Source organism: Manacus candei, unplaced genomic scaffold (genome assembly GCF_025592945.1).
Source record: "Manacus candei isolate 608988 ecotype Guabito, Panama unplaced genomic scaffold, ASM2559294v1 h1tg000020l, whole genome shotgun sequence".
NCBI classification, from domain to species: Eukaryota; Metazoa; Chordata; class Aves; order Passeriformes; family Pipridae; genus Manacus; species Manacus candei.
The window spans coordinates 2635713-2648595 of record NW_026138068.1 but is presented as its reverse complement, the minus strand read 5'-3'; the positions used below and the strand labels follow the sequence as shown (position 1 = coordinate 2648595).

The window sequence follows — 12883 nt, the reverse complement described above, 5'->3', positions numbered from 1 at the left end:
ATTTTGCTAGGGAATTCTTACCCTCATTCCTTCCTTTCCTTCTCCAGCAGCACCATTGACTCGTATGATTTTACCACCTTAAACTGTGTAGTTTTTATCACCTCAAGGCCCAGTTGGGACACCTTTGGTGACACCACCCAGAGCTGAGGCACCAGGGAATCCACCTGAACACAAAACCTTGTTAAAAAACTCTGCTGAACTTGTGATTTTCAAACCTTTCACTTGTCTTTGCAATGCCCCACGAGTGGCTCTGGATTCAGAACATGACAGCTGGAGACCACAGTACAGCCAGAGACTGGTAAATCAAGACACAAACACCGAGGAGGGTCAGTTTTTAAAACTTTTTTTATTTTTTAATTTTTTTTTAAGTTTTTATTTTATATTATCTACAAAGTAAAAGTTTTCTTAACTTAAAAGTTACATCACTGTCTCACGATAGTGATTCTCTCATCAAACGTGATTTATAAATAATAACTCATCCGTTTGACGATTAGAATTTTTTTTTTCTTTTACTGAACCTGTTTCAAGTTTAGTTAGAAGTAAAAGGGATCTCCAAGTCTTGATTTTTAGTGATAATAGCAGCAAGAATCACTCTTGTTACTTCTTTTGCTAGCTGACGAGTTCATAACTTTGAAGGGTCATTAAAAAATAAATAACTTCCAGTTTTCAGCAAGCAGAGTTGGGGCACTTGCAGGACTCAGATACAGTGCATGGAATTATGGAATAGCCCACAAGTTCCTAAATGCCTCTACTCAGTCCGAATCTCTCCCACTGCAAGATGAACTGTTAGCATTCCTAGTGGATGTTACAAGAAATCAAATTTTTTTTTTTTTAAACAAAATAAAATGAAATTCTAGTTTTCTGTGCTTCCAGTTGGCAGAAGCAGTAGAAGGAGGGTATTTGGCCTACAAAAGGTATCCAGCCTTTCAGTTATTCCAGATGAGCCTTACAACTGCTGTTGGTGGTGGGCTTGTACTGTAAAAAAAAAGTTCAAATGTAAATAATAAATTGGCAAGCCACACAACAGTTTGCTAGTAAAGTGGTCACAGGACAACTACTGAGCTCAACTTTCTTTTATTTTTTTTTCTCTTTTTTTTTATTTTTTTCGAGAACAAACCAAAACCCTGCACATCAAGATGTCCTTTGGATGGTTTTATTTTTCCCCTGCCTAAGCCCTCAGAAAGCATTTTTCTACTCACACATTCCCCAAGAAACAACATCACTACAGGAATTTCGAGGCTGTTTGAACACGAATAATCAAAGAAACCCAAGTCAGGTTAAATTTTAAGTGGAAAGAAGTCATACAGCACCTACTTTCCCCAAAAATAAAGCTGCAGAATGTTACTCTGTATTAAAGTTTAGCTTTCAGCTGTCACTGAAATTAGCAGTCACTTTATTAGCAGTCACTTTCTCAGCAGTCTAACAGCCCTAAACCAAAACCATTTTCACTCCCGTCCTTGACACCGAGCGCTTTAAATTAATAAAACCTCTCATTGTCATAAACACACGGCAACACCACGGCAAACCCTGGCACAGCTCAGTCCCACAGCATCTCCCAGCTCCCCATTCCTCCACTCCAGCTGGAGGAAAACTCCCTAAACCAGGTAAACCTACCTAGGCTGGCAACGGGCTGGCAAATATGAACCGCTCTACAAGGACATCTTAAGGTCGGGGTTTTTTTTGTTTGGTTTTTTTGTCTTTTTTTTTTTTTTTTCCCCCAAATCTGGTCTGTCCCAGTCCTGATCCTCCGCCCTGGCTCAGTTTAGGGTGCAGGTGTCCCGGGCACACACTCCTCACCTGAAGGGTGCGTCATATAGGGGAAATGTGTTGTTGTCGAGACGGGAATGGGCTGTAGTGCACTTTGAGCGAGGGCGGCTTGGGGACCACCGGGAGGCTGTGTCGTCATTAGCATCATTGGAGCATGGGCAGTTGGGTGAGAAGGAACCATTCCTGACTGTACATGAGCCTGAAACAAAGAGCTCTTTAGTATCATGGTCACAAGGAGGCAGCAACTCCTGGCCACATGACTGGCGAAAGTTTTCTCTCCGGCTGAGAAAATCCAGAGATTTTATACTCCGTTAGGGATTAAGGCAGGTTTGAACATAAAAAAAAAGGAATAACAACAAAAAGGAAAAATAATAATTAAAAAAGGGCTCGAATTCTTAAGTGCTGGCTCGGAGTCACAGTCTCAGTTTTAGCCATTTTGCCAGTGTTTTAACAGGGGAATATTAAAAAAAAAGAAAAACAAAACAATTCAGCAACAAATCTTCCAAACATTTCTGTTAGTCACCTACATCAAAGCACTTCCTAGAGGGTACAGACAGGAACTGCACAGGCACTGGGAGTCTGGCATCCCTTCCCCAGCTCTCTTTACACAACCCCACATTCCCTCCTGGCTCCCTGCCCTGGGCACCTCCCTCTCCTCTCCAGTGACCTGTGCTCACACATTGTTCAGCAAAGTCCTTCTGAGAGGAGTGATTTCATCCCTTTGTTCTGGTTCCAGTTCAGCTCATCACAGTTCTTGTGTGATCTGAGCAACCAGGGCTAAGTCTCAGCAGAAAAAGGCTGATCAACTCTGGCAAGCAAGTTCAGGAACTTGGTGGGTCCTTTAGCTCAGAGCAGTTCATGACTCTAGAGGTCATTAATTTTTTGGGTTAAAAACCTAGTAAACATTAGTTTCTTAAAAGTACAAAATATTATGGAACTCAGAGCTCTCAGTGGATCTCTCTCAGGGGAATAAAAAGCCCCCAAAAACACCATTTGTACCTAAGGTTTGCTTTGTCCTTCTACCATATCCCAGAACTGCAGCCTCACAAGTCTCCCATGCCAGTAAAGACAGATAGCAGGTAGTGGCCAGAATTTTATTTCTTAAAGACAAAAGGGTTACTTGACTCATCACAGACATTCCCCAAACTCTTTTATCAGATTTGCACGTGTTAGTAGCACTCCAGGAGCCTTTAAAGGCAGGAACTGCAATTCAAATCTCACTCTTGCTCTAAAAAAAGGTTTAGAAGATCAGGCTGTGGAACAGAAATACCTCCCAGGACTGGCTCCATGTGGACTTTGACAAACATGCTATTGGAGGAGCATCATTATAGAGCAGCTATTCATGGAGCAGCTGGAGTCAAGACACAGTGGGTAAAATTTTTCTGCTGTGGCTCAAACACTTTGCAAATTGGCAGCTGACAGAACTCTGTAATGAATTTTAAAAGAACTGGTTCTCAAGTGAGATATCTACCAGCTCAAGAGTCATCTGATAACCTACAGGGAAATGGGATTGATCCCCTGTGTTGGCCTGACTGGAATTCTTACCACGTGGTGCTTCAGGATGGTGTTTAGAAGCTGGAAATGAGGCTGATAAGAAACTGTACAATCCAGTGATTGGTTTCCCCACGATGGAATAATTACATGCATTTAAATTTCTGACTAAACTGTAGTTATTCCTTCACTAGAGATCTTTAGAGGGAACTACTTCATTGGGAAAGTCAATTAGTTTGGTGTAAATATCACAGATTATAGACTGTAGTTTTCATTCTTAAAAAAAATCACAGAAGAGACTGCAGCAGTTAAAATCAAGGGCAAGGCAGGATTTGTCTGTGATTGCTAAAAATCCTGCCTGAGCAGGCAGCTCTGACTCAAAGTTGCATCTGATATGCTTAATGTGGTTTGGATAAGTGCTTGGCACACAGAAAGGAAGGCAGTGGTCACATCCTGCATCCATGGGCCTGGCCATGGCGTGTACAGCACATTTCAGGTACAGCTTTACTTTGACGTGTCCTTGAACCAAACACGTTTCATGTTTCAAGGCAAGACACCGAATGTGTCCCTAAGCCAAGACCCTGCTGAGAAGCTCCACACACAACCCAGGCATTCACAGCAGTGCCATCACACCAGAGCAGAGCAGGAGTCTTGTTTCTGGCAGAAACCAGAGCCTGGGAGGACGTGGCAAGATTACCAAGTTTGGACATCTTCTCCTCATCCTCTCCCAGAAAAGCAGAGAAATTAAAAGCCTAAAAGAATCAAAAAGCTAAACACTCAACATCAGTAAAACAATTCCTAAATAACTATTAATTTATTGGCTTAACTGACTGTCCCAGGGACCAAAGCAAAGGTTTTATCAGAATTCTGCATGGGATTGGAGACCCATTGGACAAACCTCCCTAATCACAGTCAGCCAGCAGATCCCAAACTATTGATAACCTGCATGAGAAGGCAGAAGCCAGACACCAAGTTCTTGGTCTGAAGAAGAAATTCTGCAGGCAAATTACTGCTTTAACTGTCCATTCCTTGACAAAGGACACTAGATCCAGGAGATTTACTGAACATCAGGAAATCTCTGTAACATTGCTTTACACAGAGCTCTTGATGAATCAACCATGTGCTTCCCCTCCCAAATCTTTTTTTTTTTTTCCTTAGTAAGCTGACCACAAAAGAGAGCAGTTAGAGAAGGGGATTTCTGATTCTGAATCAAGGACTGTCATTAAGTTGCTCAGCAATCTTTGGGGATCTTCTGCATAAGCAGTTCATTTAGAACCACACACAGACACACACATGTGCAGGGTTTTCCTTCTGCAAGGATTGTCCTGCAGTCACCTGAACTGAACCTCACCTCCCCCCCACTGCAGTGCCTTGCTATTCCCTAATAATCTGTGTAATATCCTTTTCTGGATGTACTTGGATAAATTTGCCTACAATGCAGAGCCTAAAACTGCCACCAAAAGCAGCAATTCAGCCTTCCTGCACTCAGCTCTCCAACCTTTCTGTATGCCAGCTCTTCCTGGGATCATGCACCTGAGCAGTGAACCCATTTTCCAAGAAACAGCCTAAAATGGGGGGTAGGGGAGGCACATTCCGTGAATCATGTCCCCAGCCTGGTTTGCTGCATGGCCAAACAGTCCTGTGAGCAGGATGGTGGGGCAGGGACAAGGATGGGAGCCAGGAACTGGGAGTGGAGCTCAATTTATTTCAGTAGCAGTGCCAGCTTAAGATGTCTTCATTAAACTACAGTTGCAGATGCACTAGGTGTTGGAAGCTGAGGTCCAAACATCTTGTCAAACTCTAAATAAAGGCAATGTACAGACAAGAAACCTAAATAACAATAACAGGTAAGTCTGTGCTGAGAGGTGACAGAATGGAAATCACTTCAGCAGGCCCGACTTTTGTCCTAATCTTTGTGGCATTAAGACATTTAAGTCTTGAAGGTTGTTAAACTGTGTTTACCTGGGGGACATGGGCCATGTGTGGCGGATTGGTATATGCAGGTTGAACATGGGAGGGATGAATGGTGAAGACTGTTTGTTGTGCTGTAGGAAAACTATTTTGTGGAGACTGCGTGTTGGAGCCTGGCGTCATGGAAGGAGGGGTTGGAGCTAGACCTGCGTGGTAAATCGCCGACTGCTGCTGGGGGTTGGCCAGGTGGAGTGCCTGGGCAGCCTGGTGCTGGTGGTGCTGCAAAAAAACACAGGAGAGCACTCAGGTTATGCCTCAGAAATCAGACAAATCTATCCTGTCAACTACCACGAGAAAGGGGTGCAAAACTGCTCTCAGTATCAGGGGCGAATCTAAGGATCACCACGCCTCTGGAAGTGAGGAAACCACACCCACCCATGGTCGTGAGGAAGCTCATTTCAATCCCACCAGGCTCGTTTCAATCCCACCAGGCTCGTTTCAATCCCACCACATGGCACAGCAAACCTGAGTTTGGATGTGCCACAACTGTGCAAGCGCAGAGCTCCCTCCTCCCTCAGCCTTGGTGCTCAGAATAGAGTTGGTTCTCTATTCTCCAGTTTGATCACTTGTGTTAGAATTGCTCAAATGGAAATGTAAGTGCTGCTTTAGAGCAATTAATAATTAATTTAAAAAGCTGTTTCAGGGGAAATTAGACATGACTTTTCTGGTTGATTCAGAAAGTATTCAAGTGAGTTAGTCTTGAGAAAAACCAGTGATCTCAGAGTGAAAGAGGGCTGTCTTCAAGACTTGCAGTTAATAGTGAGGCTGTCAGAGGATATGGGTCATGCATTACTCTAGGGAACTGCTGAGCACAAAAAACTCTGATTTTTAAGGAGGGTAAGAAAAAATGTGGGCATTAGGTGGATGTGGCACTCAGGGACATGGTTTAGTGGTGGACTTGGCAGTGCTGGGTTAATGGTTGGACTTGATGGTCTCAGAGGTCTTTTCCAACCCAAACAACCCTGGGATTATGGGATTCTCCTTGCACTAGGAAGTCATGTGAGCAAGAGTCTGGCAAACAGAACCCAGATTGCTGGGTAAAAGGAAAGAGGACCTGCAGCCATGGAACTGGATGTGCCTCACAGCTGCTCAGTTATTCCCAGTAGGAATTAAGGAATGCAGCACTACCACAAGGACCATTTTGTTTTCAGCTGCTTGTCTTTGACAAAAATACAACCAAACACTTCTCAGGATTTATCTACTATTTCCACTCCACTCATATCAAAGCACTGACATAATTATGATCATTCCTTAATCCCAACACGGATCAAGCTATACTTCATCCCTGAGAAGAGGGAGGACTCTGAACTGCTCCATCCTACCCTTTTTCCCTCTCAAAAAAATCAACATATTAACATCAAGCTGCAATCCCCTCCAGCAGAGCATTAATTTAAATACAATTAAACACAATTTCAAGCCATTCAGTCCTGTTTGAGCCTGTTACCTGCACGGGGCTGGGAGCAGGGTGGCTTCCAGCATGTTGGCTTTGCTGCTGGCCAGTCGGTGTGGCAGAAGGCTGAGGATGAGGAGGATGCGGATGCAGGGTAGCATTAGGGTGGGCATACTGCTGAGCAAGTGAGCCAGTGGAAACTAGGATGAAAAAGAAGGATATTTAACACCAGATACAGGACAGGCACCTCATCAAGTCACCATCTGCAGTTGAGGATTTCACTACAGCTCAAACAGACTGTAAATATACTCCCCTCCCCCTTCTAAAAAAAATATTTATCTTGCAAATAGCTGAGGATCTTACCTTGCTTTTGTGTAGTTTGGTTTGGCAGGAAAGTCTATAAATAACCATAATTAGACAGTTCATCTTCCCTAGTTTGACAATGTAACAGATACTACATAGAGAAAAGCAGCATTTCGTCTTTTGCTTTGTCAAACAGACCAGTTTCAAAGATCAAATTTATAATTTTCATACAATTTAGGATTTCCTGAAACATACTTTTGAAAGGTGTTATGAGCCATTTTTATTTCCACCATCCAAAAAAAGTCTTTGGCCTTATACCTGGCTAACCTCACCATGCTACTCTTCTGGAAATTGCTCATAAAGTACAAACTCTGTGCTTGAGAGCTCCAGGGACACCCAGAAAACACATCATAGCTGAGAAAACTGAGGCTGCTCGAGCATCAAACCTTTGTTGAAGCCAGTTTCTCGTACTAAAATAACACATCTTTGCCTCTGCCCTCAAGGCCAATCAGTCTGTTCTGGATCAGCACCATCCTGGGAGCTTCTAACACTGCCATGGAATTCTTCATTCCTTGAAACAGTAGCAAATAAGGTACAAAATTCCCAAAAAGGAAGAAACTGAACGACACAAAACTTTCACCCCAGTGAAGCCACACGTGTTGCCAGGGCTGTGCCAGTCTCCAACAACAAACCAGCAGCAACGAGTTCCTCCTTGGATCCTGCTCTGTTCTGCTCCAAAACAGGCCACACTAAATTGTATTTTTTTGAACTTCTGAGGGAATCCAAGGAAGTATGAAAAGCCATGATGACAGCAAGCGTTCCTTTAAACACAAAGGATGCAATAGGAGAGCAAGATCCTAAAAAAAATGAAGATGTTTTCTCTATTTCTTTTAACTCTTGTGCAACAACCAGTCCATGTTTGCAGCTACACTTCAGCGTGTGACAATGGGCACTGATCCCTCCAATGTCACAGCTGGAAAAGACCAAGGCTAGTTTTGTTGACAATACTGAGAAAACAGTCAAAGAAAACCATCAACCTGCTCCTGAATTTTCCCTGCAACTGCTTCTTATTTCCTTTAGTACCTTTTGGTTGTTCTGAAGTTAACTAACGATGACTGTCTATGGGTTACAGTTTTTTTTTATGGGGTTTGTATTCTATGAGAACTTGATGGCCAGTGAAGCACCTTTAAGCAGGGATAGCTTTTCCAGTGGGGTTTTCTTGCCCTAATAAACCAATCTGAAAATGAGGGCACAGGGAGAAACTCCCAAGTGCAACCCCCTGTCCCAGGTATTCCCGGTGAGCAAAGTGAGTGACCTCCCTCCTGCAGGGAATTTCTGAAGAGCTTCACTGTACTGGGCTCTAAGTTTATAACAACCAGAACTCTCTGGGTGCAGACAAAGGATGAAAGACAAGATGGATGGAAAAAATGGACTAAAATGTAGCTGCATCTGAAAGCACAACAGTATCAGCACAAGCAAGCCTTGAACTGCTCTGTCACAGCCCTGACACTCCACCCTGTGCAAATACCTGTTTTCCTCCAGTCTGCCTTGCTATAATTCTTACAAATCCTAGTTCTAACAAATTCAAATTCACCAGAATATATACAGACAGTATCTTTTTGCCTAATTGAGATTTTTCTCCCCGGTACGGTGCATTAGGAAGGCTCCTCCTTTAGAAAATAACTGCCTGCCACATTTAACTTAATCCCTTGAAAGCTCTATTAAATCTTCACCGAGCAAATGGCCCAACAGTGATGTGCAGTTTCAGGCTATTAATGCAGATGAACTCAATTCCTGCAGTCTGGAGCTGATCCTAAAATACTTATCCAAGTGTACAAGCACAGTCATACACTCTGAGCATTTCTGATTGAGAGGGGGTTTCAAAAACACCTCAATATTTTCTAAGCACACTGTCAAAACTGCAGGATCTTCTGCCACAGCACTTTGTTATGCTTTAAATCCAAGTATTTTTAGTTTTTCCTATCACTACTAAAATGTATTTTGCAGCAGCATCCCCACCATGCTCCTACTTGACTTTCAGACATCTCTCCTTACAATAACATGAAAATTATCAATGGCGACACTGATCATTTTTACAATATGAAGTTTATGGCTTCCTTCAGGAGGAAAATATCTCAACCTCGTTATTATACATACTCTGAAGAAGGCCAAAAGTTATTATCTCTGTCAAAGTGATAGAAGTAAATGCAAGGAGAGATTACTTGCTTGCCAAAGGGTACGTTACACCAGCAATCCTCCCACTGCCTGAGCCACAGAGCTGACTGCAAATTAACTCCAACTCCATTCAAGAGGCTTTAAAATGTAGATGAAATTTAATTCCAAGTTGTAAGATATTCAAGCCTTCCCACATTGCTTGTTAAGAGCCCCTGAAATAACGTGGGGCTCCCTTAAACCATTTGTGCAATTCATCTTTCAGTCCTTTATAGCCAAGAGAATAATAAACCCAGTTATTCTGAACTGGATACATTCTACAATAAAACTGCACAAAGAGGAATTTCTCTCTCAAGAAACCAGTTAAAGCAAGAAACAGCACCCTGAAGAATAGATGTAAAGCAGGAGGAGGATCAAGTTTTTGTCACAGTGGCAGCTCTTCCATAACCACCTAATATTTCATTCCCAGCTTTGCATTTGAAGCACCACATTTCTTATACTAAAGAATATTTATTTCCCTAATTTCTCTTCTACCCCATTTTGTCTTTAACAGATGACTCTAATAACCAAACTTGTCAAGCTTAAAACCACTTCAGATGCTGCTGCAAATTATGTTTTAATAGCGATATTAAAAGTGCCTTTCAAAACTGTTATTTGGGCCCTTTTTTAAATCCTGTACAGACACTGCAAACAAACCAAGAACAGGCTGAGTGGCACCAGGTCTGAAATGCATTCACAGATCTTTGGGAGTTCAAAACTATTGTTCAAACTGCAATTCCAGCAGCGTTGAGGGTTATTCCATGTTTAGCAAGTAACAGTAACAGTTCTTGGCAAGCCCATGAAATCTCTGAGACCAGCAGGGCTGGGAAAGGAGTCCTGTAAAAGTCATGACAAATTCACCTGCTCAGCCAGAACTGAACTGTCACTGGGACTTTTTAAAAGAATTTCTGCCTGGTCATCCAAACAGCTCACTGCACATATGAAACAGCAAATAAGACAAGATAGGAGGTGAAAAAAAAAAAAAAAAAATTAATAACCAATTATCCAATGTTTTCCCCCAATTGTCAGCATTTTGGAGATTTTCCAAATGGCCATCCAGTATTCAAGAAAGTGCTTGGAGAAAGCTCTTGGAAGGGTGAAACCAGCTCCTTGCAAGTCACCTCAGCTCATTCCAGCACAAATACACTGGGTTTTCTCACCCTTTACACCTAAATGCCTCTCCTTGGGCTGACCTGCTTCGCTTCTGCACCTTTTTAATCAAGTTGGTTCCTAAACTGAAGTATTTCCCTGCACTAACCTTGCAGGGACAGTGAGGGAAAGCAATTCAGGCATGGAATGGGAAATAATACCACATGGATTAATTACTCAATTCAGCTCTAACAAGTGCACCCATTTCTCTGAGAGGCAAACAAGAAGTAGAGTCAGCCACAGAACCCACAGGAGGAGCTGAAATCAAAAGAGGTCAGAGCAGCAGAAATCAGGCAGAACTCCCAGCTACAAGGGTACATGAAAACCACATCATGTAATTTTCTTTTTTCCTGGTAGGAATTTCAGTGGTGCCAATGGTGGTCAGCGCTGGTCATGGTCCAAAGATGCACTGAAGAGCCTATTTTCAAGAACTGACCAGTGAAAAAACTTCCAAACTATTGCCAGAGCCAGTAAGATGGTGAGGATAACTACATTTAAAAGACCTGAATGGTAGGAAGCAAAGAAATAGCAAATGTTTCTTTCATAATACAAACAATTCAAGAAGTCATTTTACACAGGTAGAGTGGACTCCACTTCAAAGATTAGCCATGAAAGGAACGAGCTGATTCAAGTGATTTCAGTGCACCAAACCAAGAGCCAAGAACACAGGACAGGTCAGCACCTCCAGCCCCTGCTCAGGCAGAACATTTTGGCACAACAAACACAGGAAGTCTGTTCCAGAAGAGACTTTTGGAGAACAAGGGGATTTTCTCACATCCCTCTTGTATGAGCTACTGCAAAAAATCCAGAAGAGATCCTGCCACGGGCTGATGGACTTGCAGACGGACACAGAAACAAGTCTCACAGCAGGACAGGAGCAGGGACAAAACACCCTGGGACTGCAGGTCCTCCTTTCCCATGTGTTCAGTGACAGTTCATCCTGCAAACACCACCCCCCCAAATCCAGCCCCCTCAAAACTGATGATTGGGACACCAACCCACAAGGCAGTGTTTTATAGTTATCAGCCTTTCCCAGGACACACACACTGAGTCTGGATTAGCTGGATCAGTCTGTTGGGAGAACATCAGCCCCTCTCCCATTGCTGACAGTGATCTAGGTCAGCAAAGCCTCACCTGAGCCAGGAAACATCACTGCTCATGTTCATCTGCCCAGGAGGAGGTGCCTCAGCAAGGAGAACTCATCTTGTCACTGTCACACAGTCATGACAAAGTTGTTCCCAGCACTCCTGCACTGGCAGCTCTACAGAAAATTTCCTTCACCTCAGCTGCAACTAGAGTTATTTCCTCCCAGGGGCTCAGGACTTGAGTCACAGCTTTTTAAAGAGCTGAGGCACAAGACACTTCTCCTTTTGGGAAGGTGATGTTTAAAAGTCAGAAGCTATAGAATCACAGAGTGGTTTGGGTTGGAAGGGACCTTAAAGGTCATCCAGTCCCACCCCCTGCCATGGGCAGGGACACCTTCCACTAGATCAGGTTGCTCCAAGCCCCATCCAACCTGGCCTTGGACACTGAGAGGGATGGGGCAGCCACAGCTTCTGTGGGCGACCTGTGCCAGGGCCTCACCACCCTCACAGCCAAGAATTCCTTCGCCTCCACAAACACAGCTCACTTCTGGCTGCAGATGAAAAGACTGGGTAGTGAATTCAGAGATCATTCCATATTCCAAATGAATTTTTAAAAAAATTGACAACTCGGTTTCCTGTGATCGAACAAATCTGTCCATCAGCTTCACCCTCTGTCCACTGAAAGGCACCTTCCTGTGTTTTCCACACCCTGGTTTGGTGCAAGGAAACTTCTTCCCTCAACACGTCCCATTCCTTTAACACCTGGTTCTTTAGAAAGTGCTTTTCTGTACAATCAAAATTAGTACAAAAAACCCAACTCACTGGCAAAGTAGAAAGAAGGGCCTGTCTCCTTGCTGTATGGTATTTTGGGACATGCTGAATTTGGGAAATAGAAAGGTAAATTAGCCTCTTGCCACGTGCATACTTCCCGTCCTCTGGAAAGGTCAGTGTCAGTTTTAGGTATTTTTAAAATTTTTTTTAAGACTGTAGAACCATGCAGATAATTTATTTACTTAGGTGCTATTAGAGCTAGATATTTAGTTTTACAAATGAGTGGAGATGAAACACAAGTCTCAAGTAAGCCTTCCTTCTTAACTGTGACACTGAGGTCTGCAGTTCTTAATTAAGACAAAAATAAACTTTATGGCAATTCATGGTCTCTTACAGTCCACTGTAATAAGAAGGTTAAAATGTAATTACACTAAAGCAGAAACTGGCCCCTTGCTTTTTCACCTATAGCACTGTCATTTTGAACAGTTCCAAGACACCTTTGGTGACTGGTTCACTCTTAGTCCCTGGAGAATCCTCTGAAGTTTATATTTTATCCACCATTGTACTATCAGGGTAATAGAATTTACTCTACTGCTGAGACAGAAACCAGATAAAGTTAGAGACAACACCAGACCAGTAAAACATATGCAGAAGGGGAAAGGGGAAGGGAGAATGGGGACAGGAATGAGAACACAGAAAACAGGAAATGCATCTGTATAAAACCAAGGTCTGGTTTTACACAAGT

General features: G+C 43.0%; 1 protein-coding gene across 12 annotated transcripts in view; it reads right to left on the bottom strand.

The window, feature by feature from the left end:
* Positions 1-327: 327 nt before the first annotated feature.
* The window catches only part of ATXN2 (ataxin 2), a 51240-nt gene continuing 38684 nt past the window's right edge, over positions 328-12883 (bottom strand). For 10 of the 12 annotated variants that reach the window (XM_051785711.1, XM_051785715.1, XM_051785712.1 and 7 more), the window contains 3 exons: positions 6674-6819; positions 5221-5448; positions 328-1966 (listed from right to left, as the gene is read on the bottom strand). In XM_051785711.1, coding sequence (XP_051641671.1) covers positions 1763-1966; positions 5221-5448; positions 6674-6819 — 578 coding nt within the window. In that variant the 3' untranslated portion in view covers positions 328-1762. The remainder of the gene's footprint in view (positions 1967-5220; positions 5449-6673; positions 6820-12883) is intronic. The other 2 variants (XM_051785708.1, XM_051785710.1) reach the window with 1 other exon arrangement.